Raw genomic sequence first — 27,473 nt, 5'->3', positions numbered from 1 at the left:
CTTGTCACCAATAACCTAGATACAGTTTCCCGTCATGTCATGAAACAGTAAATGATTGACTCTGATGGAGAGGCACGGTGTTACAGTTACGGTAATATAGTTTTTATATGTGCAGTGACTTTCAACTCACCACATTTTCTCTTTTGATAAGCATATAGAGCTTCACCATAATACAACTGGTGTTTAGGTTTATTTAAATTGCAGCTTTGCAGATAAAAAGTGATATAAGTTGATAATTACAGTTTTTTTTAAATTAATTTAAGCAAAGCAGCCTCAAAGTGATGCCTTATAGGTGCAGTTCAGGACAAAAATGTGTTAAAAGCAGGACAAAGCAGTAGAACTGGTCAGAGTTTGATTTGATTATGAGAAAGTTTGTCCTGTACGAAGACGTGTGTGACAGTTTAATGTTCCAAAATGTGCTTTTAAAGTTCAAGTTTATGTGGTCATTCTAACTTTTGAACCTACAGCTGAAATTAAAATCTGACAAAGCATTAGAAAAAAACATTGTGTTTTGCTGGAATAAAAAAGCATAAACAGCTGAACATTTGAACTTTGGCAAACATTGCAGTGATGGTTGAATTTCTGTTTATTTTGGTTTATTTCTCCTTAAAAAAAGACATTTTGCCTAACAGTTAAGTAAAAGTCCAAAATGGTGGTTAGCAAAATATTCCATCACGAGGCTGTAGAAGTGTCAGATGATGTTTACTATTTCACTGTGTTGAGTGACAGCTAAAAATACATCATCAGAGATCATAAACAAGCGGAAATTACTTTACTTCTTCTGCATCTGTGTTTTACTGGATTATAAATGACTCACAGCAGTCAGACCCAGAGACTGGAACCCACAGGTGGGAAATTCTGCCATACTTTTATAAAATATTTAAGATGTATATATTGTTGTCCTGATGAGAGGGAGAAAATTTTATGTCCTACTAACCTGATGTCCATTTATTTCTCTTTTATACAGTATTTAACATGTCAATAACATGTGTCAAGATAATATAAGGTGAAACAGTAAAGACAATAAAATGTTTCATTTCAAAATTAATTTATGCATCAAGATTTATTGATTAGGCCTATTATGAATCGGGTCGTGACTGTCATTTTTAAAAGATGGATCCATAGAAAAATTAGTTTGGTAAACACTGAATGTAGGCATATGTGTTTACGTATATTTATGACTTTAACATTGTCGTTAATATTCTGATAATCTCTATATTGTTTTGACTTCCTGATTGGCTCTGTTCTGCTATCATAACTGACACTAATCTTCCCCCCATCTGTCTCTACACACCCACACTGCCCAACCTGAGCAAACAGTATAAATGGTAACTACTTTTGGTTGTTTCAAAGGTCATTAGGTATCATACCGAGACTCTTTTCTAGATCAAGTTTCACCAGTTTCCTTGTTTCTAGAGCAGATATTTTCCTTGTTATAATGTAATGTAATGTTAATGTTAGCAAAATGCTTGAAAACTAGCTAGCTAACCCACATCAATCATTAGCTAGTGTTTTGCTTACTAACATTATCTAATGAAAGCTAATCTATATCAATTGTTATTAACTGCTGAAACATTTGTAGGCTACTGCAGTTGCTTACTGACAGAATTACTTTTTCTAAGTCACCTGTTCCAGTGACATGACATAAAACTGACCTACATTACTGGATATGATAAAAACAAACAAGAACAGACCTCTCAGCTTGATAATTTTATTGCTTTGAAAAGTTGGTGAAAGAGTGCACTGCATACATGAAGTGTGCGTGGGTCGAACAGAAGACCCAGGGGCACACGCCCACATCAGTCCATGAAGTTCACAGTGGTGGGAGGCTACAGTAGGCACATCTTCAAATAAATATATATGTAGAAAGAGTCCCCTGAATGGGCCAAACCAAAGAGTAAAGTGCTAACTTTTAGATCAACCTCCTCAGAAACTCCAGCTGTGCCTGAGTCCTTATACTCTGAGAAAGTAGAAAAGATGTGGTAATGAGACCGTCCTGCAGTTTTCGTACGGGAACTTCAGCTAAAAGCACCAAGTGTGAATGAAAAACGGTGAGATTACAGGCTAAAAAAAAACACCAAGGGAGAATATCAGCAGTGTATTATCATATAGAAAACACATGAGAGCAACATCTGTACTGCTGAAGTCAGCATCGTCTTTATGATAATAAAGTTATCAGATTCACCTCTTATTCTAGCATAAATTTAAGAGTTTCACTCCAAAATGAGATATTATGTAAAATGTACCCTCATGGAATAAAACACTACACAAAGGAAGAGCAGGAAAGATAATCCTGGCTGACAAAATGAAAACACTTTGAAAGACTGAAACCTAAAACAGATTTATAGCATTTTGGAATCAAACTCTTCATTTCATTTCATTAGAAAACAAAAAGTACGTCATGAATCAGAATAAATTACTGGGGAAACATTTCCCCTTTCTCCATAGAGGTTTTCAAAAAAGGCTAAAATAAATTACTAGAAAATATTAATATTTAAAACTTAAAACACACATGATGATAATTAATTACAACTCCAGCCACATACAGCGGGACAGAGAGCTCATGATGCAACATAAATACAACAATTCAAAAACACAAATAATAAAGGGAGACAGGAAACACTGTAAAATGATGACACAAACATGTGCATGTGTTTACTTCATGGATGAAACATGTTTTGGTTCTGTGTGGAAGCCGAGAACGACTGTGCTTGAAATTATTCAGTTTATCTTGTGATAATGAGCTAATTATTCTGTTATTATTATTTTTGGAGATAACAAAATAATTAAATCGTGATCTTGAGTTAACAGAATTAAATCAATTATTGCAAACACGGCTTCTCTCAGCTTAGTTTTATACATGCAGGTTAGCATGTATATATTTGTGAGGTTTCAAAGCCTTCGGTGTTTCACTTTGCTTCATTTTCTCATCTTTGTCTCTGGGGTGTATCACCGTGCAAATACACACAGGGCTCAATTAAATATGATTCAAATTTAAGCTTTACACCATCTAAAATGAGTGTTTTCTTCACTTTTTCTGGAGTCATAGGTGTTAAAAAAGGCCTCTAACTGTGACCAGTTACTATAGAAATAAAATACTGGCCACTTTTAGCAGTGAGAGACAAATAATTTAAATTGTGCCCGTTCGTCAATTTAAAAGATAATTTTGCAAGTCAAGAAAGTCAAAGTTTGTTGTGAAACTGTTGAGGTACATGACAGTGAAGAAAGTCATGTAACTGATGTCATGACTTTCTCCCTCCAAAAGCTAACGTTAGATGTTGAAGCTACAATGCCTGTGTGTTTTTGCACCGGGATTTAGTGATACAACGCTGAGAAAACAACGGCAACACCACTGACATGAAACAGAGGCTTGAAACTGAACTCACACACCAGTTAACAGTGACATTAATATCAAAATGCTACATGCAGCACCCTCAAACGTAGAAATCCCGCTCCCCCAAACTTCCTGCATCAGAGCGGCGGCCTCTGCTCCAGCGGCAGACTGTCCACCAGGCACTTCAGCTGCTCCTCGCCCAGCTTGATCTTGTCCTCTAGTTTACGCTGCTCAATGATCAGGGCCGACTTCATCTTCACAAAGTGACGGTAGTCGTCCAGGCTCTCTGTGTCCAGGTGGACCTCCATGATGCTGGAGACCAGCCGCTCACGACGGTCCAGGTTCTCCTTCAGCTCCTTGGCATCCTCGTGCTGCCGCATCAGCAGCTTGCGCTTCTCTGTCAGGGTTCGCTGATGAAGGACAAATATTAGTCATTACAGATCATTTATACATTATCTGAGTAGATAAAAGGGGTAGTTCAGATTATTTGGTACTCATCCATAGTCAGTGTTTTACCTGCAGGAGATCTGTGATCAGCACCCCACCAGTTTGGGGCACCAGCTTAGGTGCTAAGCAATGTACTGCTGTGACAGGGTCAGCAACGATACATACTTTAGCTAAATAATAAAAGTCCCACCTAAAGAAATCAATACATTTTATTTAGAATATTTTTGCAGCTTTACTTTGCCATCTTACAGCCTTTTCTATTGTTTATTTTTTTAAGTGGACCTTTTTATGTGTCTAAAATATATTTTGCTGCATTGCATAGATTCCTATAGTAGGTACTGTTGGTAATGCACAGACTATTGATAAGTACCTCAAACATCAAATAATCCAAACTATCCCTTTACAGATTTTCCTCCTGTCTGATTGAGGTCATGGCTGTTACCTTCTCCTCTGGCGGAGCCTCGTCCTCCAGGCTGTTGAGAGCGTTCTCCACGCGTGCAAGCCGTCCTGACAGCGACAGCAACAGGCTCACCACTTTGTCCAGGTCGCCCACGAACATGCGGAACTTGTCGAGCTGGTTGGGCTGACAGAGGCGCTGCACTGTGGCCTCCACCTCACGGCCCAGAGCCTCATTGTCCTCCACGTCCTCCTGCAGGCTGTGCCGGGCCTCCCGCAGAACCTCCAGCTTCCCCGCCAGGCTGGAGATCAGCTCTTGCTGGAGAACGTGAAGAAGACAGACAGACCATTAAAAGGGAGAACGTTTTTACTTACAAATTTAAAGATTTGAAAATTCATTCCAGTTTATGCTGAGACTGTTCGACTTTAAACCCTTTAAGAGTTTTCTACCTAGAAGGACTTCAACAATCCTTGAAGAACTATTTCTTTCAAAAAGAATTCTTTGGATGAAAAAGATTCTTAATGGAACCCTAAGTCTTACGAAGAACCCTTGAGGGTTCTTCAGAAGCAAATGAACCTCAGCCCTTAAAGAAGAACGTTTTTAATATAATAGAATGTAACATTCAAGCTCTCAGTGGGTTCTCCATTCTACCTTTTTACTGGCAAGGTCGACGTCCAGCTCGTCCTCAGAGTCCTGCTCCTCCAGCTGCTCCTGCATGTCCTTCATCTTGATGAGGAGCTCGGCTTTGGGAGCTGACGTGTTGTAGTAGGACGAGCTGGGGACCAGGGAAGCTGCTGCTGAAACGGACACGTCCTCCTCCTCCCTCCTGACACACACAGAAAACACACACACACAGCTGAGCAGAGGTCCTGACACATCTCTCTTTCATTCTTTCATGTCTGCTTGATCTATTTTAAATCAACTTCGATTAAGTACTTATAATGGCATAATCCACAATCATTAAGATGAGAGAGAGATTTGTAAATATTACCTAAAATAAAGGTTTACAACAATAATTTAAAAAATCCTTTAAAAAAGTAACCAGTAATAGCCAGAATACACATAGAAATAGAAAAAAGACAGCAATTATACAGCAGGTTGACATTCCTTCAGTTTTGAATGGAGGAGACGAATGTAATGAGACATTTGTCCACCAGAGGGCAGGCTGAGTGAAGGTTGAACAGACTGGACTGGACAACAAATAACAAACCCTGAGCTCATTCACTTTATAAATAAAAATAAAAAAGGCTTTAACACTTTCATTAGTCTGTAACACTTAAAATTTAATTAATAAATTCCCCCATTTTTTCTTTTATATAATTGTTTTTTCCTCTCAAATTGTGCGCATTTATAAAATAAATTCATGTTTCAATCATGCATTTATATTTTCAGATTTTTTTTTTCATAAAGTTTGAAAGCTGAAAAATGTGATTCCTAAGAGAATGTGAGCCAGTTAGAGAAGGATTTTAACACTTCCAGTGACCACATTGTCAGAGAAGCTAAAATCATGTTGAGCTCATTTTTTGTTCAGTTGCTCCTTTGAGGTCAGAGGTCAAGATCATCTGTAATGCTCAAACAAACTTCAGCAGGATAGATAGCAGGTTTGGTGCCTAAAAAAACCTTAAAGGGATAGTTCAAATTATTTGACGTATTACTGTGCAGAAGACCAGGGTTGCAGGTCTACTGCTGCCTTAATCAGTTAGTTTGTGTTATTGTGTGACTTTGGTGCATCTTAACTATCCTTTTAAAATACCAAAGTCACAAAATAACACTAACAGATTGAAGCAGCAGTAGATCAGCATCTCCCGTGTTCTGTGAGGTAAAATAACTGACTTTGCCAATTGAGTTTGATTGGTTTGTAGGGAGCAATACTTGGCTTTTACAATGGTGGTTTCTCATCAGAAAAGGCTGTCTGACAGGGACATGTCCATCACCATCTACTGTAGGTAATACACTGACTATTCTCAAATGATCTGAACTATCTCTTTAAGAGATGCTGCAGAAAAAGAGACAAACAGCTGAAATTTAATGAATAATTTTAACTGAGAGTTTAGCCTCTACCCAACGCTGCACACCAGACTGTGCTGATAAAATGTCCCACCTGTCCATGCTCCTGGGGGATGAGGTGGGCAGCCTGGAGCCGGAGGAGGCCCTCCTTCGCTGTAAGGCCCCCTCCAGGATCTGCTCCTCTGTAGGGAAGAGTCCCTCCATCAGGTCCATGGTGGTCTTCCTGCCACTCTGGTCCAAGATGTCTGCCAGAGACTTGTCTTTCCCCATGATGTCCCTGGCCAGCTCCTCTCTCTTGGCATCCTCCTCTGAGCGCTGAGCCCCCACTGAACTCGACTCAGGGGCCGACTCCTGGACCGACACTGGAGCCTGAACCTGAGCCTGCCGGGTGTAGGCGCTGAACAGGGACGAGGCCGGGCGCTCCGTGGTGCTCAGCAAGGGGACATGGGGCGGCGGCTCCAGGACGCTGCAGGCATCACCGCTCTGAGGCAGGTAGGCCCTGCCCTCTCGCTCCGAGCTGCTCTCGGTGTGGATGATCCTCACGGGAACTTTCCTCACTGGACTGCTGGGGTCCATCTCAGCTGGGAGCTTCAGATCATTCTCTGACCTGGACATGAGACAGATGTCAACATCATATACTCATACTAATCTAAAAAAAAAACCTGCGATTCCAGCGATGATACTAATAATGTTCTGTGTTGTAAGTCCCCCACATTTTCTGTTAAAGTTTCTACTATTTTATAGATGAAATAACCTTCTTTTAAAGAAATGTGTCTCATATTATTATTAGTTAATTAATTACATTTGTATTTTACAATATTTATTAAGTTATCATTCTTTACCTGGACCTCCCTTAACTAATTTTCCTGCAAAATATCTGCAAAATAGATGCCCAAAAATAATGCAAAGATTTGAATATTCTCAGCTCCAAATCACTGAAATTCTAGATCTTGAAAAAATTATATCAGGGCACTTAAACAGTAAATTTCCAATGGTATTTTTAATTATTACAAATAACTATAAACTAAATAAAAACAAACAAAATGAGAACAACTTGAATTAAGACAAATGGTCAAATATCCATAAAATGCTGCCTATAGAACTAAAAAAAAAAACAAAAAACAGTGTCTTCCAACTGGTCAGTTAAAGACAAAATCCATCCTAAGAACGGAGCACAGATAGCATGGGGGAATATGGAAACACATTTTGCAATAAACATCAGAGCTGCACAGTCAAGCATGTCTAATTAAAGGATGGTTTATACAGTAGAAGTGCAATGGAAAGCAAAGGTCACAGCAGTCGTGTGGCTTTAACAAAATTACAGCCTCCAGTTCGATTTGTCTCAGGCCGCAGAGGAAATCGACTACAAGCACAATCAAACTCTGATCCTCCTCTTTGTGGGCTCGTTTTAGGCGATTTCAGCAGCTGACAGAAACATTTCCACAAAATAAGCTTCTTCTTCAGTTAATGACACTTTTTGTACCATTTGAAGGCAGTTCCTCCACAATTATTTAATCTTTTTGTTGTAAACTCAGTTATTGTATTGTATATTGCTGTTTAACTTTCCTTACATCTTTTTTCTTGGACCTGGTACCTGCAGTCATTATTCAAAGCTTCCTCTACCAGAGCAAAGGGAGAAGCTTTACATAACGAGGGACCGTGAGGAGACCTGAAGCACTCCGGCTAAGCTGCTTACCTGAGTGTTGACTCATCCTGCACGAACACGGCCGGCGGTTTGTCGGTCAGTTTCAGCGGTGCAAACTGTGGCGAGGGAGACCGCGCTCGATCTGCTGGAAGAGACAAAGCAGTTGTTCTGGAGGAGAAGGAGGACAGGGATGAAGGTGTCTGCTCCTTCTCCTCCTCGTTTTCTACACCTCCTCTGCTCACGTCTGTCCCGCTGAGGTGAGGAGAGCTGGCTGGGGCCGGGGCGGGGCCGGCAGAGGAGTTCTGGGTGTCAGAGCTGGAGCCGGACACAGGCTGGAGTGCTGCCTGGGCGCCAGCAAGGAATTCCTGGGAGGAGGATGTGGTTTCTGGGCCTAAATGGGGCCTGGGCGGCGGCAGGAGGCCCTTGGTTTGTGGAAGCTGGGACGGGTGCTGGGAGCCAGGGTTGGGGCTGAGGCTGCGAGGGCCCAAGGAGTGTGTGGTGTGGGAGGGATTGGCAGCGTCTGGTTTGGTCCTGTGGTCAGTGAGGCCTGGGACCGGGCCCTCGTTTCTGGGGACTGACGGGGCCGACTGTGGGCTGTGGTCGGGCTGGTATCGCAGCCTGCTCTCAGTTTTTCCCCTAGAGGTCAAAGTAAAGACAAACTTCATCAGTACCAGTAATAACAATACATTAATTCTGCTGTTAAAACTATATATATGAATGAAAAATGTTTGATGAAATGTTCCGACCATTTGTGTTTTCTGTACATTTGGCTGGTGCATAACATCTGTAGTTGTTCCTTTTTTCTGATACATCATATCACTTTAGAAGACCTTTAATGAGATGTTTAATATATTGATATCTCTCATAAATATATCCTCAGTTCTAAAAAAGATAGGACATGCTCATGATTTCCAAAAATAATCTAAAATGCATCAAATTAAATATAGGTCAAAAAGTATTTGCAAATCATTCCATCCTGTTTTTATTTATCTTTTACACAATGTCTCCACTGTTTTGGAATTGCGGTTGTATGTCAAAATACACTACAGGTTCCAGGAAGTTAAAAAAGTTTGTTTACACACAGCACGTATGGATGTGATCCATACGTGCTGTGTGTTTTTCAGGAATACTGGGAAGAAATTGGGCATCAGCTCAAACTCCATCAAGACAGCATGAGTCAGATGTCTTTCTTTTGGCTGCTCGAACCACAGCTCTGTGCAGACAAACAAGTCTGTAACTGTAGTGGTTTGAGCACGTGAAAAAAACAAAAAAAGAGATTTTTACTCTGTAGTTCTGTGGGTATCTTTTTGATAGTATTCAGCGGGCTAAAATAAAGCTAAACAGCAAATTCAATCGTTTATTTTGAAAAATAAGGATTATGATAAACCTGGCTAAAGCACTGTCGTGTTTACTCCGTTAACACATTGTTATGATTGGTTTATTTGGAACACATTAGTGGATACTCCGCCTGTTGACTGGTGGGTTTAGAGGCTTTAGAGGTGTGTGTCACAGTTCAGGAAACCTGAGCCGTCAGTGTGAAAACCAAACACAGAGGTGGGATTACACGTGAGCAGAGTCAGAGATGGTAGCGAGATCGTATTGATCTAAAACCTTTCATCTAAATAAACAATTCTGCAAATAATAATAATTACAGTATGGAGTTTTTTAAAGTATAAATGAGAGAATTTGGTTGAATGTAAAGCAAAACTGCACAAATCATCTTAGACTTCAGGGGCTGGAATTTTATCTTGTTCAAACACCACCCACTAAAAAGGTGCATGAAGTAACACTAGAAGGATAGAATTTGAGCAACACCTCAGCTACAGTATCTTAGTGTGACAGTTGTGTTGACAGTTGTGGTTAAATTTCGTGTTTCCTGAGAGGTGTTGATGTCCCAGCTTGCGCACAAGTCCACATGTCAACAAAAGAGCAAATGCTATGGATTCATTTTACCATTTAGTCAAGAAAGTGATCGTGTACGCAAGAGATAAGTGTTCATTTTCAACAGCAGCTTATGGATAAAATGATACACTCTCCACCCACTGTAAATCACCTGTAATTGCAAAGACACTTGTAAATCTGGGTGTAGTTTGAGTCCACTTGAGCTCCAACAACACAAGATAAGGTTGGGAAGAGATGTATTACGATAGAAAATGATATTTTCCTTTCAGCTCAGGAAACCTGAGACATGTTCTCTCTCTGCCCTGAAATCTCACCACTCTGAAAAATTCCACATTTACATGAAACCTGGCGAGCATTTCTTTCTGGCGGATGTTCCAGGGCAAGCGGCAGGTCAGAGTGAGAAGTTATGTGTTCTGATGGACACTTTGGAAAGTGCAGGGGTCAACTGTTTGACTGTTCTTTGACTTGGCAAACACTGTGGCACCCTGCTCCCCTTCAGGTGGTTGGATATATTATTTAACACTTTGGACACACACTTACTGTGCATTAAAAGTAATACAGTTAGATTATAATTAAGGAGTTGCTAATTTCACTATTATCTAACTGTGTTATGTTTGATATGTACAAACACTTTACATCTCACCTGGTGATGTAACTGCTCTGCTGGCTTTGAGGGTCCCTCCATGTTGAAGGAATGTTCTGTGTTAGAAAAGTAAAAGGCTTTTTTGCTTGGCTCTGCAAATCCATTCATGATTCATTTGTTGCATGCCATCAATCATTACAAAGCATCATGTTAGAAAAAATCTTGTCAAATCGGTACTCAAACAGAATCGGCAGCCATTTCTAAATCATTCAGTTGTACATATATCCAAATATTCTGTGTTTCTCACCTGTGTATAGAAGTCTGCAGACGGAGAAGATCGGGATCTCTCGTGGATACACACAGCCTTCTCCTCAACATCCGCATCCAAGATGTTCTCAGCTGAGTGGTACCTCCCTTGTGTCTTGGCGTCTGATGACTTCTTCTGTTTGTTCCATGTGGCCTGGTACTCAGCGAAGGTCCCAAGCCTCTGCTGCTCTAGTAAGATGTGCTTGTGTCCAGCGCTGAGGTGGTTGGGGTCTGTGGAAGGGTGAGTCTCCTCAGCCTCTCTAGTGGGCATTCTCTCTTTGGGTTTGTCTGTCTCTCCGAAGTCTGTATTAAAGTTTGTACCCTGACTGGACTTCGGCACAGGTCTAGAAAATGCAGGTTTGGCCTCAAAGAACTTCCTCCGCTCTCCAAAAGACCCTGTTTGAGTTTCTCCCTCCACTCCTACTTTGTCTATCTTATCAGGCTCTGAGAAGGAGTGTGTCCTCTTGGCCAGGGGGAAGCGTTTACGTCCTCTAACACGTCCATTGGAGGTTTTAACTACTGACGGCTCTGGCCCAAGAGGCTCAAGGTCTCGTCTTTGGAAGGAGGTAGCCTGGAGAACCCTGGCCTGGGCCTCTTTAAGGTGATCCTTGTAGGTGTTGGAAAAGGAGACACCAGAAGACAAAGAAGTTTTTGTGGATCTCCACTCCTCTGCCTCATCATCCTCTGCATCACATGTGAGGGTTGCAGCACTGCGGCTCTTTTGCAGCTGGGCTCGCTTCTGCTGGATCTCATTGCGTAGGGTGGTGGCATAACGGTCACTGCGCCGATTTGATTTTGCACTGCTGGCGGCCATGATGTCACTGGCATCCTGGCTGGACATGATGCCTGTGTTCATAGGTGGTGGATGCCTGTCTGCCAGAGTCCTACTCTCCTGTGCCAGAGAGTGAAGAAGTGGGGTTTTCAGGGGGGATATTCTGTGATCTTCTTGTGGCACCCATGGGTCTTGGTGCCTTGACAGGCTAACCTTGTGATCATTACTTTGATGTGTTGAAAAGTGTCTTTTCATGTCACTGGAGTGTCCTTCACCTCTCTTTGCAGAATCCTCTGGGCTGCGGCTTCGAACAGGAAGTTCAGAGGTTTGGTGGTCAGAATGCAGACCATTCCCCAGATGGGAGTGGCCATTTCGCTCCTTATTTTCACTGTAAGGCATCTGGAACTGAGGCAGGGAGTACTTTGCCTTAATGTTCGTCTTCAAGGAACTTGAGAAGCCTGGTTCATTGCTGTTTACCCAGTGTAGTTTCTCTGTTTCCCCCCTCCGTCCCTCTGCTTTGCCCTGCCTGGGCTGGAGGTCAGTGGTTTGAGCTGAATGTTTGCTTGCCAGGCCGTAGTATCTGCTGAGAACCCCATTCTCCAAGTTTTGGTTGGCAGCAGAACTTGCCATGGATGCTGTGGAGTGCCTGACCTGTTTGCGGCTGAAGGCATTCGTTGGCAGATCTTGCAAGCTGCGATAGTAGCTCCCTACACTCTGAATCTTGGTGGGAGGAGCTGACCTGGTTTGCAAGTAGAGGGGGCTTTCATCACTGTATTGCCTCTGGTGGGCAGGGCTTTGGGTGTAATAAGACTGTCTGACATCAGTGCTGGACAGAGAGAAGAGTTTGTTGGGGTGCAGCTGGTTGTGGTTGTGGTCAGCTGCCATGCTGGGATGGGGGAAGTCTTTGGTGGACATGGGATTGAAGCTATGTCTGGCCTCTGAGGTTTTCTCCTGGTGAGATCTGAGGCCATTCTGATCGTTATTTTCTGTTAGTTTTTCAATTGACCTGCCCTTGCTCTTTGCCGTAGCACCGGGCCCTTCAGAGTAGGGGAACACCTTTGTGGCGGCAAAACTGTCACTGCGCAGGGGAGGAGGAGGGGGAGGAGGAGACTGAGACTTCTTTTTCTCTGGTACCTGCCACACTGGGCCGATGCTCGGTCTCCCTGCAATGGACACCCTGGAGGCAGGCTGCTCCTCTGCCCGTGACCCCTCCCAGCCTCCATTACCCAGCGTCAGCTGCAGGTACCTTGGCCGCTCAGCCTGCTGAGGCCCTTCACTCTGAAGGCCCTTGAAGAAAATGTTTTCGGTGCTGGTACCCTTCCTACCAGATGTGCTGGAGTCGTGAACAGGAGGGCTGGAGCCGCTAGACAAACAGCTCAACCCGGAGTCTCTTTTGCCTCCTGGTCCACAGAGTGGCTCAGCACTGCTGATGTATTTAGTAGGTGAAAGACGACCTGGTGGGTACGGATGAGAGGGTCGTTCCAGTCTCTCCATGTTGGTCACTGAGCTGAACTGGCTGGTTAGCTGATGCTGGGTGTCCTGGTCCCCTTGAGTAGATGACTCTTTGGGCCTGGTGAGCAATGTTATTGCTTGTGGTTAACAATTGAATAAGATATATTTTCTGTCATATTTAATGTATTCAGAAGCTAAAAAGAAACCTAAAAGGCTCACCTAACTTCATGTTTTGGTTGCCAGACTGGTGCTGTTGTGGCCTCTCTCTTGGCAGGCTCAGACTCCTCTTCTGTCAGCTTGGAGGAGTGCCAGGAATGGGGCCGTGAGCCTGGATCATTCTTCCTGCAACAAAACACTTTATACAATCACAACAGAGTATCTGACAGTTCAGCTTTTGCATTTTCCAAACTCTTTCATGACAAGGCAGATGGCAGGATTTTCACATTCAGTTGTTTTCCCAGATGAACAGTTAGATCTCAAAATCATTTATCAGTTATCTAATATTAATTTAATATTCTGGCATTTTTGGCACAAGTTTGTATTGGGTTTGTTGTTCAGTATGTGCTATCAAGAGTTCAACAGTAACATCGTGAACTGGACTTAAGTTGCAGTTATGTATGTTTTGGGACCTATGAAATCTTCTTTCAAGTATTTTTTGTGTAAATTTCAAAGTCTTCTGGCCTATAAATTAAATTATTTTCTTAAATGTTCTCACAATATCATCCAAACTGTGGTCATAACCTATTACTGTGCATTACTGTATTATCCACTTTTCTCACAACAAACTGGCACATACCCTTGTCTGAAGCGGTTTTTCCTGGAAAGCATGTTGACAAAGACAGGAATTATATGTGTTCAATAGATCATACACAATGATCACAAAACATATTAAACCAGAGAAAAAACTATATCTTCATGACATGTAAACATGATAAAATCTTGTCATTGCATGAGGTGACTGAACACAACATAAAAATACAAATACAACTAAAGTATACTCGATTTGGACAACTACCACCACACTCAGGGTAACACAGGTGCAAAATACTACAAAGGAACACAAAGCACAATGTACAAACTCAATGACCAAACATGAGGTTCACCAAAAACTACCATCAAACACAACAGGGCGTGGCTGGCTGATGGTACCTCATAGAGCTTCGCAAAATCTTGGTGAGAAAGCTCCTCGCCACATGCACCTCGGTTTCTGACGGCATTGTGCGTGGTGATACAACATCAACCATTTTAGCCCTGAAGGGCGGCATGTGATGGAAGGAGAAAAAAGAGGAAGGAAAGGAAAGGAGGAGGACATGTTGACATCAAATAATACTAAAATAGATGACTGGACAAGGAATAGCACATCATTGAATAAAGTTTCTTCTCTCTGACACAGTACAGGAAACAAGTGAGTCTGAAAGTTTGCTAGAGAGCATTAGGCCAGTCTTAGTTTTCCTATTACCCTAATGAAACTTAGAAAGATGAACAAAATAAAGGCTGCCTAATTTTAAGCCTTACATACTAATCATCCTACTACCAGGCCTCCTTTTACAGCCCAGCAAAGATGGTAAGAAGCAAGATGAACCACTCCTTAAAACTACATGATGAGATTTCTTTTGAAGTGTAACTGCACCTCATATCTGAGACAAACTCCACCCTCTACATAATTCTGAAAAATGCTAATAAAGTGGCAAGAGATTGCGAGAGAAGAGTGATGTGGGGTGCACAGGACAAGACAGACGGGAGAGACCAACTGAACACCACTGTAGTCTGAGCTAACCAACCAGGGGCAGCTGCTGCAGAGAACCACTGGAAACAAAGAGCCTCAAGAAGAAAGTTCTGAGTTCGAACCTGCTGTTCTGTGTGGATTTTGCATGTTCTATCCAGTGCTTGTCCATGGAGAGGCACTGCCTGTTGCCCAGTGTCAGCTGGGATCAGCTCCAGACCCCCTGTGACGCTCTGAAGGGCAAACAGGTCTAGCTAATGGATTGATGAATGTCCCATTGGACACTCAGTGTTTTACAGTGCTGAAATGTCACTGCATTTTGGCCAAATCATGGAACAACTTTCTCCCACAATGATGTCCAAAGTTCAAGTAGATAGGTATTCAGTGCTTTGATCAAGTAAACTTCATTCTGGCTGCTGGTTGGAACCTGTGACCCCATTCTTATTGTGAAGGGCTTTCACAACAGAAGAGGGAGACAGATCTGTCACAGCCATATGGCCCAGGTGAAGCTTAGCTGCTTAGCTTTTAGAAAAATTAGATGGATCTACAAGCTGCCATCCAAACACTACAACCTTCCACAAAATAAAAATAAAAGTGATAAGTGGATGTTTGGGATGTTTTCTATAACTTTAAATACTGTCCTCTTTAATAATTTCAAATGCTGATATTTGGGTAGATTGTTTTCCAAGTTTCCAAGTTCAAATGTCAGACCAAAGTGAAATATCTCAGCTAAATGAGACTTCATTCGCTCTGATTGAAACGTTAACCCTGCCGGGTCATGATGGAGACGCTGCATTCTTTCAGCAGAGGAATGCAGGGAGGCCGTACCCTCCTTCAAGTGGGACATCTATGTTTGCCATCTCCCAGGAGTCTGAGCAGGCTCCCGGTCACAGCAGCAGAATAAAGAAAGTGTGACGCTGTCTTTCTGACTTTCTAACAATACTTTACCTGGCTCTGATTTCTTTACTGACGCTGGTTTGTTGCATATTGTGCCTCAGGAGATGCAAAAGATATTTGGCCCTAATCCTGTCAAGGCATTGTGGTTTGTTGTTTTATCTGATTCACAGTTTTTTATATTAAGAGTTTTATTCTCATTGTTCCATCCTGCAGTTCAGAGATTACCTGTCAGCCAAGCAGCAGACAGGGTGCAATGGAACCTCTCTAAACAAATCTATGCTCCATTTAAACTTGAATAAATATGTGCTCATTATTTATTTTGGAATATTGTCTTATTGCAAACTTTATTATGTATAAACCCTTAACTGTATTCTTGCCTGCTATAAAAATGTCAGAACCTTTTGCTCAGCTAACCTGCAGTGCAATGACTAAAACATGCAAAAAACACAATTTCTTGATGACTTGGTGTGAACCCTGTGCGTATACCCCAAACAAACAAAAAAACAAAAAAACGTGCAAATGCAGGAAAAGGCTACAACAGCAAATCAGTCATCTTTCATTAAGTGGACGTCAGTGCTTTATCACAAACACCCCACACTGTTACTTTAACTTTAAAACCTTCCCTCCCCTCTGCTCAGTGTGACACACAAAGTGAGAGTTGTGTTGCCTCTTGCACAATGGAAATGCAAATGTCTCTTTTTGTAAAGGTCTATTGTCAGGGGATACAGCTGGTCTGTCACAGATATTCCACAGGGGAGGAGATGCCGCTGTTCTCTCCCAGGACATACGAGCCAAACTGAGGCGAGTTCATTTAAGAATGTGAAACTGAAACACAGCTGACCCAGTTGGCTACGAGAGGATTTGATAAAACTGAAGAAATGCAGTTTAAAAAAAGGAAGACATTTTGCTTGCTTCACATTAATTAAAAAGGTAAAGATAGATCAACTGATGGCCAAAGTACAAAAATCTTTGCAGGGGTTATTAAAGTTTTGATGAAACAGCAGGTGGCTCAGAGAAACAAATAAAAAGTCAAGTTAGGAGCAAATTTCTGCAAACCTCCATTTTATCAAGTCATTTCTATCTACAAGCACAGGTGAAATAAATACCTGGAACAGACTGATTTCATTATAAACAAGTTAACAAAAATGACTTCATAAGCAGTATTTTGTACTTTGAATGGACTTGCTTGGGTGTCTCTGAATAAATTGCCAACAAAACATGATAACTTACCAACTAACTCAAACAAAAACAGAGTTTTGTTTGTGTGTATGTGTGCTGTCTTTGTGCTCTGGTTCAAAAAGGAGTCTTCTGCTTCACTTCTCCACAGCTGACTCCCTCAAAAACACCTCAGGACAGAAAAAAGACGCACTTTGACACCACAACTCCCACCAGTCTGACAGAGACGAGCGCTCTGAGGAATCTGACTGACCTCCTCTACCTCCTCCTCCTCCTCCTCCCAGTAAGAACACACTCACAAACACACTCCACCTTGTGCTGCAGAGATTTCCTTGGGGATTATAAAGGGGGATTTGAGACCAGGGGGAGGAGTTATTGTCTTGTCGGCGTCCTTGCTGTAATCAAGTGTTTGCACTGCAAGTGGCTGAACAACTGGGGCTGTTGGGAACTGAGAATCAAGGGGATGTATACATCACAACTGCTCAGTTTGCCACAAGATAGAAAGATACATGTCAAAAATTAAATTGCACATTTTTTGCTGCTCACACAAAGTTACAGCAATAACAAAAAGTCACTATTTTTTCTGTAATTGAGTTATTGAAATCCAGTTTTCTTATAACAGATGAATAAAAGCTTCTGCATTCAGAAAAGTTTCAAGCAAAACAGAAAATTTAAACTTTTAACTCCACCTAAAGAAACACAGATAAACCGTTATTTTATTCCATTGACCTTGAACAAAAACAGGCTATAATCTACCAGCATGCTCGGTGAGGTTGTACTAAGCTAAATGTTAGCACTCTAAATTTGCTGATTAACACTAACTGATGGCACTGTCATTACTTTTGCATGTAAATTAATCCTCTTAAGTCCTGCTTTTTTGGAAGCTTTCTTTTTCCTTTCCTGTTTCTTGTATGCTATATGCTCTGGTGAGTGGCCTTGGCTGAGGTCTTCATGACCTTCTGGTTCAGAACCTAAGGGTCTTCTGAGTGAATTAAGATTGCAAAAAGGATAAAGATGGTTGTCACTATTTTGCTTTACTTAACAGGTTTGTCTGATACTTTTATTTTGTACTATATTTTCTATTATGATGTTTATTTCTGTGAAAATTGTTGCTACCATTGTGGCACAGACAATACTCAGAAAAGGGTTGATCCTGGTCTCAAAAAACTATCCTGGTAAAGCAAACAGATCTAAACAAATACAGGATTTTATGGTTTCAAATTAATTTAAAGTGGTAGATGAAGCACTTTTTAACTAAATGTAGCCTTGATATCTAAATAGCTTAATGAGAAATATAATCTTGAGACTATGAGATGCTGATACTGGGGAAACTCTGAAAAAAATGACTGGTTTTGGCCTGCTGTCGACCTGACACTTCTGTTAGCCGTACTCTGTTTTTCTGTTGAAGATCTACTTCAGTGTCCTTGTCAGGAAACATAGCACAGACAGGAATGTTTGGCCCGGGTTCACGTCTGTTTTGAGAGATACCAGCCAATGTCAGGCTGAGGGGGAGGAGGAGGGAGGCAGATACTGGGAGACGACTCCACCAAGAAGAGACTCCTCCACTGGGGAGGAGAGGCTGCATCCTCTAAAGATTTTATACAAATCATGCGTGTTTGAAGGGAAGTTACTGTTCATACGATCCACTCAGTTACTCTGTTTGGTGCCTGTGACACAAGGTGCTATTTCATAGACCTAAAATCACTCAAAATATTGATGAAATTTGACATAAACTTAATATACCAGAGTTCAGTATAACACCACATTTAACCGTGACCTAAATAAACTAAAATAAATCAAATAAACTTTGTAAAGACAGATATTATGGCAGAGGTGTTCACTGAATTGCATTCGACTGCACAAGTGTGGCTAATAAAGTGGCAACTGAGTGTATACTGAAATTATGTCTTACTCAAGTAGCTGTTAGATTTCTATGTACAACTAACCAGCAACTAAACCATTATGCTCTCAGCATCTTTCATTTGGACAGGTCACCTGTATCCTAGAGGTGGCAAAAGTACATACATCCTTTACACAAGTAAACATACAGATGCTGCTGTAAAAAAAACATAGAAACACAGATTCAAATAAAGAATAAAACTAAAAAGAAGCCATCCTTCACGTCATTTTTCGTCATTTTATGTCTTGGATGTCTTTATGTCATTGTTTTTTGTCTTTTTACGTTTTTTCTGTCTCATGTTTTTATGTGTTTATATGTTTGTTTTTAGTCTTATTACATATTTTTGTCTTGTTACATATTTTACACAGTTTTTAGTCTTGCTATTTCTTTTAAGTTTTCCATCTTTTTTATGTGTGTCATGTCTGAACGCACCAAGCAATCATTGTGTGTTATTGTCTCATCCATTTGAGTTGAAATCAGTCTTATAATTCCCCTCAAATGCACTAAAATTAAAGTAGCAAGCCTGTTTTGAAAATATAAGGAGTAGAAAGTACAGATGTTTGTGTTCAAATATAGGGCACAAAAGTTAAAAGTTGTCATAAAAATAAATACTTAAGTAAAATACAGATACCTAAAAAACTGCCAAACTCTCAACTCAATTCTTCGTATTTGTGAACAAACCTACAGGTGATGTACAGTGAGTCTGCTGATGTTTACCTTTCTACAACAATGGTTCACTGCCACTCGACTGTAATTACAGCACCACCCATTCCTCTCCTCTCCTAATCGTTGTCTGTCACTCCATCACTCCTTCACCTTTCCACTCCCAGCTCCTGTCAGACAGCTCACCGGTGTCACATCTTGCTGATTCACCAGCTTACTGCTATTAGAGCCCAAACAGCGAGCAGCCAGCAGCAGCAGCAGCAGCAGCAGCAGTAGCAGCAGTGGTGGCGGCCTGTGGGGCCAATCTGGCCCCGCTGAGCTCTAAACACGACCACACAATAGAAAGTGCCAGTGTCATCACAGCTGGGCTTATCGGTGTATCACTGCCTGCACCAGCAACCAAAAGAAATATAAAAAGGGGGAGAATAAAATGTACTGGAGAGAAAAGTACAAACTTTAACACAATGTGAACCTTAAGATAAGCCACAGCTGGAACATCTGTCCCCGTTCTAACCAAATCTACATTGTTGTTTATATAACTTCACCACAACAGTCTGTAAAACCTAGGGATGTAACTAACAATTATTCTCATTATCGATTAACCAAAATAGGTTTATTTAAAGGTTACTGTGGGCTGAGATCATTTGCATATCACAAAGAACTGAGGTCTGCCCTTTTAGTACAATGAATATTGTTTTAAACTGCATTAAGATTGCAGAAAAAAAAAACATTTTATAACTATCACTTCTGTGTGTTACTGGTTGGTTGTCCTGCCAAAACGCTGGACTTTTCCACTCTGACAAATAAAAGTCATTGATTTTCTCTTGCACTGTTTATGAGCAAGAAATAAGTAAGATAGGAAAAAGTAGTAAAATATGTTTGTGTTTTGGCTGAATGGATCCTTTAATGAAATCACATTTAAGGCTGTTAAAATATTTTGATAAAATATTATTCGTTAAAACTCCATTCTAAAGAGGTTTATTAGCATTAAGACCTATTTTCTCATGAATTGTTGCACTTACTTGAAGGGAAGGGATCTGGATTAGAGCTGTAATTTCTTGATATAACATCCATAAATCCTAAAATAGTGCACATGATCTTAAATAAGACTGGGTGAAATGGACAAAATCAAAGATGACGATATTTTTGACCACACTCCTCTGTAATATTGTAGGGATAACTATTGGTGCTTTTCAAAAAATATCTACTATTAATTATTAGAATATGAACACAATGAGATTTTTGATAAATAATCATCAGTAATGTGGATATAATGACTAAGTGGGTAAAGGCAGATAATAGAACAGCTAGAACAGTCTGATAAGTTCAGAAATGACATCATTTAAAACCCTTAAAATAAGGAAACACTTATGCCATATCATGATATAATATCCAAAACCTACGATGAGAATCTATATTGCCCAGCTCTGATCTGGATCCAGATGCAGATTAAAACTTCCTATTACTGACGCAAAAGAATTCTCCACATGCTGTTCTAGACTGTGAATAAAACTATTCCTCTTTGTTTTAGGCCAAAAATTATGGTAATATTTCCTGCAAACTGCTGCTGATAGATTTACTGTTGAGCAAAAACACTTGTTGCAAAAACACTTGTTGCTCATGGACAGCTGTTTTTTCACCTCTCTGTGTGTGTGAGTGAGGTACAACAGGTTTACAAGCTGTAATGGAGTTTTAACACCTTGTAAATTCTCACTGACCATCTCAGCTGAGGCTGAACAATCAGTTACACACAGACAAAGATTTACTTTAACTTGTGAAATCAGTTTACCTGCACTAACGTCATTCATCCTCTTTCCACCTCCACATAAATCCTACAAGAATGAAAAATAAAATCCACTTCCTCTTTAAGCAGCATGTCAGGTTTTCTTTTTAAATTTACAGATGATTCTTTGAGGAAATGGGTCACTGCCTCTCAACCTTTATGTGCCATCTAGATGAAGAAAACCTGCTGTTATCTCAAACTTGTTCACTGTTTCCTGATCTAATCCCAAATGATTGAATCAGAGGAGATGAAACAGAAGGGAAAAAGAAAAGGAGAAACAGAGGAAAAGAGGAAGTACCTCGCAGTGAAAATCTTCTCTTTATCTTCTAAAATCCAAACATGTCCAGAAAGAGGAGAGACAAGCAGACAGGAGTGTCCACTCTGCCAAAGCCCCTGAAAACAATGGGCTCTGCTGATATGGCCTATCCCACTAAGCAGTGTCAACTCACCTAGGCAACATGGGCCGTACCACTCCTCCTGCAAACAGGGGGAGGACGCCTGACCTGAGGCAGCTCTGATGGCAACTCAACGATCTCTCAGAGCAGGTTTTCTAACTTCCCTTCCCAATTCAAGCCTGGCGTTTGCTCTGTGAACCCGCTCAGATCGAGTGTTTCTCCAGCAGAAACAGGTTGTTGAAATGCACCAGAGGTCCACCTTTCCCTCCTGTTGACTCGACCCACTCCGCAAAGCTGAGCCCACGCCAGTGGCTTTGCAACTAGTAATTGGATTCAGGCTTTAAGACTCTGTTGCCATTTGCCAGTGAGCATATAATTCTGACAGGACAGGACATCAGGAACAAAAGAATTAAAAAGGGTTTAAAGAAGCAACTGCAGTGGCTATTCTTGTACAGAGGTCTGAAATAAATCAAGAATGGAATTTATTTTCAGTGATTTGTTCTTAATGCTTTTATATCATGTTTGGTTTGGACTAGGGCTGCACCACTGATCAAACTGCAATATGGCTTTCTGCAATGTTCAAATCACAGGAGGTACAATATTTGTTAAAGGCGAATGAGATGTGTCATGTGGCTAATAAACTGCTTTTTTAGTTGGAAGAAATCATGTCAAAATGAAGTTATATGTGGTAATATTTCCATGATTCCATATCTTTAAATAATGAGCAAGGAGATCTGGGCTATAGAGTAGAAATGACAAGACAATTATTTCTTTACTTTTCTAGAAATAAATTCATTTCAGTTAATATCTTAATCTTCCATCATTAAAAAATTTGTTACATTACTGTTTCAGAAAACTTTATTCATGGTGACATTATTGAATTTCAAGGATTTCTAAATACGCAGGTATACCATAACACCAAGGCTAGTAACAGTCATGTTAGAAATAAACAGCAGGCTTTGAGAGTGAACACACACAGAGTCTCATGAAGAAAGTCTGGGTTTACAAAGAAAGCTGATCACCTCTGTTGTGATACTGTTATCTTTGACTAAACATGGTTTTAGGAAAAGCCTGTCTATGTCAAACTTACTTGATATGATACTCCTCAGCTGGGTCATTTTTGACCTGTTAATGCATCTTAGGCTTAAAAAGCTAATTTCAACCCTAGGAGGAGTGCACACGAGGATACTTCTCCTCCTAAACTAGTATATTTCATTCCTGATCAGAACAGCAGAATTAAACTGACTGTTCATGCATATCATTTCATGACAAATGTAGTTTTTCACTCTTAAACCAAGTAGTAATCCCCAAAACCAATCCCATCGCCTGGAAATAATTCACAATTAACATCTTTACAGGGAGCAACAAAAAAATAAAAAATAATTTCACTTAGTAGAGGATGCCTAACATGTAAGTGAGAATATTTGCTCATCAAAGACAAAAATTGTCCTCCTGGACACACACAATGGACAAAGGCCTCCACATGGTGGAGCCAAATCATCATCAGCCTGCAAATGTTGGTACTAATCAGGTAAAATCTTTGAAAGTCAAGGTAAAAACATATGTTTATATTGCAAAGTGGACTCCATGACAACAGTGTTTCTTTTGTGGTTGATCCATCTGTATATCAACCATGAATTATTTTTAAAACTCCAAACCAAAGAGTGCTTAAAGAATGCAGCAAAATGTTTTCACAGTAAACACAGCCCAGTGTTCAGTGGATTGTCATCAAACTATAAGATTATAACAGATTAGTTCATTATGGAATCCCATAATCTCACATGGAGAGATGAATCTCCCGCACTGGAGCCAAACAGAGCAACACATCACACCAGATTTTAAACTGGGGGGGGGGGGGGGTCTCCGTCTCATTTAGGAGTTTGATTATCTGCGCTCTGAAATAACTCCACCGCCACCACAATACCCGCTTTTGTTTTAGCCTGAGGGGCAAACAAGCAGCGAGAGGCCCACGTCAATCTTGCTCTGCCTCAGCCGACCCTCCTTAATGAGAGAAATGAGTCGCGAGCGAAGAGACATGATGGACGCTTTTGAACAATATGTTTTGTTTCTGCATTTTCTCTGTCATACAGTCTTTAGGTGCAGGTCAGCAAAATGTATAGTTACTCAGGATCTGGGCTTCATTGTTCAGTGAATATATATGTTTATATCAGGATGAATGCTTTCTAGATGTCAATCATGAAAATTGATCAATGATGCAAAAAACTTGTCTCAGCTGAGGTTTACACAATAAGAAAGTTACAAATGTGGGCCAAAGAATTCTGGCCTATAAACTTAAAATACAAATTAAGAAACAATACTATCAGTCATAAGAGTAGAAAGATACCAAATTACAACATAGCTGTGTAACCTTAAACTACCAAAAGTACTGCAAGAAAAGAACATCAAACTGATAAAAACAGTAACTGCAGAGGAGAAGAGGAGATGACAGATTTAGGAACAAAGTTTCTAAAAAATTCAGAGGCCAAATTACATTTTGGCGTAATATCAAACTGATCTATAATACTGCTACCAGCTGCTATAACAAAACAAACCAAAAACTGTCTGTGTCTCAGGCATCAGGAACTTCCCTAGTTGTTACGTTTGTCCAAAACAGTTACTTTTTCTGTCGCAAAAAACCCACCAACAAACTTCAATATGTAACTGAAAATATATATTTAATAGAAGCCTATCTAGCGCTGCATCACTTTCCTGCCGTCAGAATGACCACATCCCCGTTTGGGAACGAGGGGAAATAGTGGCACTGTGCCTAAAAGTTGTTGCATACACTAAAAAAAATTAATGTCATGAATGTTATGGTACCTTCTGACCACCAGGGTCAAGGTCTTATGAGAGCTCTTCACCAGGCAGATGGCCTCCTGACGGGAGCCGCTGAGGGGGACGGCGTTCACGCTCACCATTTCATCACCGGCCTGGAGACAGACAGATGCCGCCACGCTGCCCTCCTCCACCTGAACACACACAGACACACACACTGATCACAACTGCATCTGATGGCCACTGGATGACAGCTCCTGCCCAGAGTAATGAGGCAGTTACATGTAGTCAAGAAAGTTCTTGAAAAATTATCATCAAATAACAACTTATTGGTTTGGAAACCGGGTCTGAGCATATTGTTCTTTATTTAAAACTGTAATCCTACTAATAATACCCATTTTACTAAGTGAAATTGTAATCTGATTATAACCAGATTATGTAATCTTGATACATGTAATCTGTTACTCCCCAAGCCTGACTAGGAGCAGCCAGAGGAACCTAGTGTTTTCACATATCATCTGTCTCAGGTACCACTGTCAGGACATGGTGACAGTTTGAACAAATATAACAAAAAGTTATTTTAATAGAAGTTACCGGCTGTAGGTTTGAAGTGAATGTGTCTCTGAGGATGCTGTTTCATCCTCACCATCCAGGAGCACCTGTGGTGGCCAGCAACCTGAGCGCTCTGATTAAAAATTAATTCTGCACCGCCTGTAACCTGAGGTAGCTGCCACTGCTGCACAACTCCATGAAAGCTGCAGTTCACACCAGCACTAACAGCGGGTGGAAAAGGTTCCTGTTATCTGCTGTGTGTCACATTACACACTGAATTCACAGAGTAATCCTTATATAATCCTCAGGAGCTCAGTAGGTGGAGAAAAGCATTTACTCTCCTGTGAAATCCTTTATCAATACATTTACACCTGGACTGAAATAAAGCCAGTGAATTTAAATACTTTGTCAAGTTTTTTTTTTTTTGGACTCTTGAATGTGAATCTTGCAGCTCCACCTTACTGATTGGACTAGAAAGCTGTAATAGGAGTTCAAAATTTTACTCTGAGGTGTAATATCTCACACATCGGTGGTGTCCAGTTTTAAAGAAGATGTTGTGGGATGACATATTTTGGTGCAGCTTTCTGGTGATGTAATTACAGGTCAACATTTCACTGATGAAAGACTGAGAATTCGGACATTTGTCCACACTACTGCCAAAACACAATGGCTTTGTTACCTTTGTGATGACCAGAGGCTCTCGGTGCTCACTGCCTCCCCTCAGCGTGAAGCCCCAGGGTGCTTTACCTCGGAGCAGCACCTCCACCAGCTCTTCGTCCCCGTCCTGTTTCCTCTGCTGACCCCTCCACATGTCCACCTCCCTCCACCACTTCATCCCTCCTGCCAAAACTCCCAGGTCGTCTCTGTGGTCAACGGCGTCCATGAAGCCTCCTGTTCAGTGGGCTCCATCAACATCACTCTGAAAGAAGGAGCATGTTCGCAGTCAAAATACCAACAGTTTTTGGTCATCAATTTATCTATTTTCATAACTGGTTAATCAGTTTAAGAAAAAAGTAAAAATTCTACAATTCCAGTTTTTTGAATCTGAATATTTTCTGGTTTCTTTACTCTTCTGTGATAATACACTGAATATATTTGGGTTGTGCAATAAACAAGACATTCGAGGACGTCATCTTGGACCATTTTCTAACATTTTACAAACCAAACAAATAATCAGGTAATGTAATTAATGCATCCAGCCTTCATTTCAAATCTTTGTCCCAAGTGTTAGACAACAACATGTGTGGAAACATTGCAAAAGTGTGTATTTATGTATATTGTCTATACTCTGTGTAAAGAAAAAATCAGCCCCAAAACCCATTATTAAACAGGCTCTATTATTTTATTAAACTTTTCAGACGAAATAAAGATTATTTCATTCGAGAAATGCTTAAAAATGTCTAGTAACCATATAAGATTTAATTTCTATATTTTGAGGATGCATTTGGCTTTTAGGCTCCAGATTATTAGGCCATTATTGGCCCTACGTAATTACGTAATACGTTGCTCACTTACTGTTATTAAATTGCCAAATATGTCTAAAAATATCATGACAACATGTCAAAAACATCAGACCAAGCAAATTGAGTCTTAAAAACATAACTTCCTTCATAGATATTAATATCTGACACATGTTTTATTGATTTTAAAGACCTTTAACTTACCTGAGAAAGCTGCCCACTTCTTAAATCTCCTAGCAAACCTCCCACCTCACGGATCAACAAAAAACGACAGAAACAAAGATGTCGTTTCGCGGTTTTAAGCTTCAACAGGTGATGGCGCGATGCCTTAATTGAATTTTTTTAGTAAATTAAATTGATTAATTTGAACCGTTTCTCACCCTGTGCCGTGTTTTAGGCAGGTTTGACCCTCTTTAGCCTTTTAAAGAGCCGCTTCGACCGTCTCAGCACAGCAGCTCTCTGACTTCACCATCTGTTGCCCAGTTACGGCGCGCTGCGGCACGCGGAATGGGGCGTGACCGAATGTGGGCGGGGCTGGACGTCTGGTGGCCGCGGCGTGGTCTGCTAGCATAATAAAGTAAATACCGCCATCTGCTGGACGACTGCAAGAAGCACAAGATACAAATCTGTACTCAGCTACAGTTTTTTTTTCTTCAAATCCTTACTCACTAAAATGAAAAATAACTCACAGTTAGTGAAACCTGACGCCAGGAGACCAGGGAAGAAATATAGAATGGAACAAAGTTGAATGAATACAATTTATGTAGGGGAAATAAATAAAAGTTTGTTGATTCTATCCTTCTAAACTTTATTTCAGTAAAATGAATCCAATATGAATTAATGTAAAATTTTTAATTAAATGTTTATTTTGTAAAGGATGTGAGGTATTCTGCAACTTGTGTGTGTGGCTGGGTGAATTGTGTATTGTGTTTGACAAAATGAGCCCTATTTTCAAAATCGTGCTTTAGCAATTGTAAAAAACTGTAATTCTCTGTGATGTACAAACTAATTTATGGAAACACAGTTTCATAACCTCAGATCTCTCTTTGACATTTCTTGTTACTTCTCTGCCCAAATATCAGGGGTGGAAAGTAAGTACATTTACCTAAGTACAAATTTGAGATACCTGCATGTTACTTAAAGGGATAGTTCACCCAAAAATGATCTATACACCTTCATGCTGATTATAGGTCAGGTTTAGTCCACAAAATACTGCTGGAGTTTCACAGGATAGCTGACTGTTGAGTCTCATTCTCAGGTCTTCAGATACTGAACACTGGGTTGGTGCCTACCGACACAAAGCA

The 27,473-nt window shown here is 40.6% G+C and overlaps 1 protein-coding gene across 2 annotated transcripts; it reads right to left on the bottom strand.

Moving 5' to 3' along the window:
- Positions 1–1,697: 1,697 nt before the first annotated feature.
- LOC146304945 (protein Shroom2-like) lies at positions 1,698–26,605 on the bottom strand. 2 transcript variants are annotated; one of them, XM_084713591.1, is made up of 11 exons: positions 26,374–26,605; positions 25,389–25,628; positions 24,203–24,351; positions 13,065–13,187; positions 10,623–12,963; positions 10,376–10,431; positions 7,882–8,466; positions 6,280–6,792; positions 4,830–5,004; positions 4,224–4,496; positions 1,698–3,744 (listed from the first exon to the last, which is right to left on the bottom strand). In XM_084713591.1, the coding sequence occupies exons 2-11, from the start codon at positions 25,590–25,592 to the stop codon at positions 3,472–3,474; spliced, it is 4,692 nt and encodes a 1,563-aa protein (XP_084569717.1). In that variant the 5' UTR covers positions 25,593–25,628; positions 26,374–26,605; the 3' UTR covers positions 1,698–3,471. The 2 variants fall into 2 exon arrangements, with proteins under 2 accessions (XP_084569717.1, XP_084569718.1); XM_084713592.1 differs by lacking the exons at positions 24,203–24,351; positions 25,389–25,628; positions 26,374–26,605 and adding exons at positions 13,642–13,662; positions 13,995–14,332.
- Positions 26,606–27,473: the final 868 nt, after the last annotated feature.

Source organism: Lutjanus erythropterus, chromosome 24, assembly GCF_056507025.1.
Source record: "Lutjanus erythropterus isolate fLutEry1 chromosome 24, fLutEry1.hap2, whole genome shotgun sequence".
NCBI lineage: Eukaryota > Metazoa > Chordata > Actinopteri > Lutjaniformes > Lutjanidae > Lutjanus > Lutjanus erythropterus.
The sequence above is the reverse complement of the archived record's forward strand: the minus strand, read 5'-3'. Positions and strand labels throughout refer to the sequence as shown.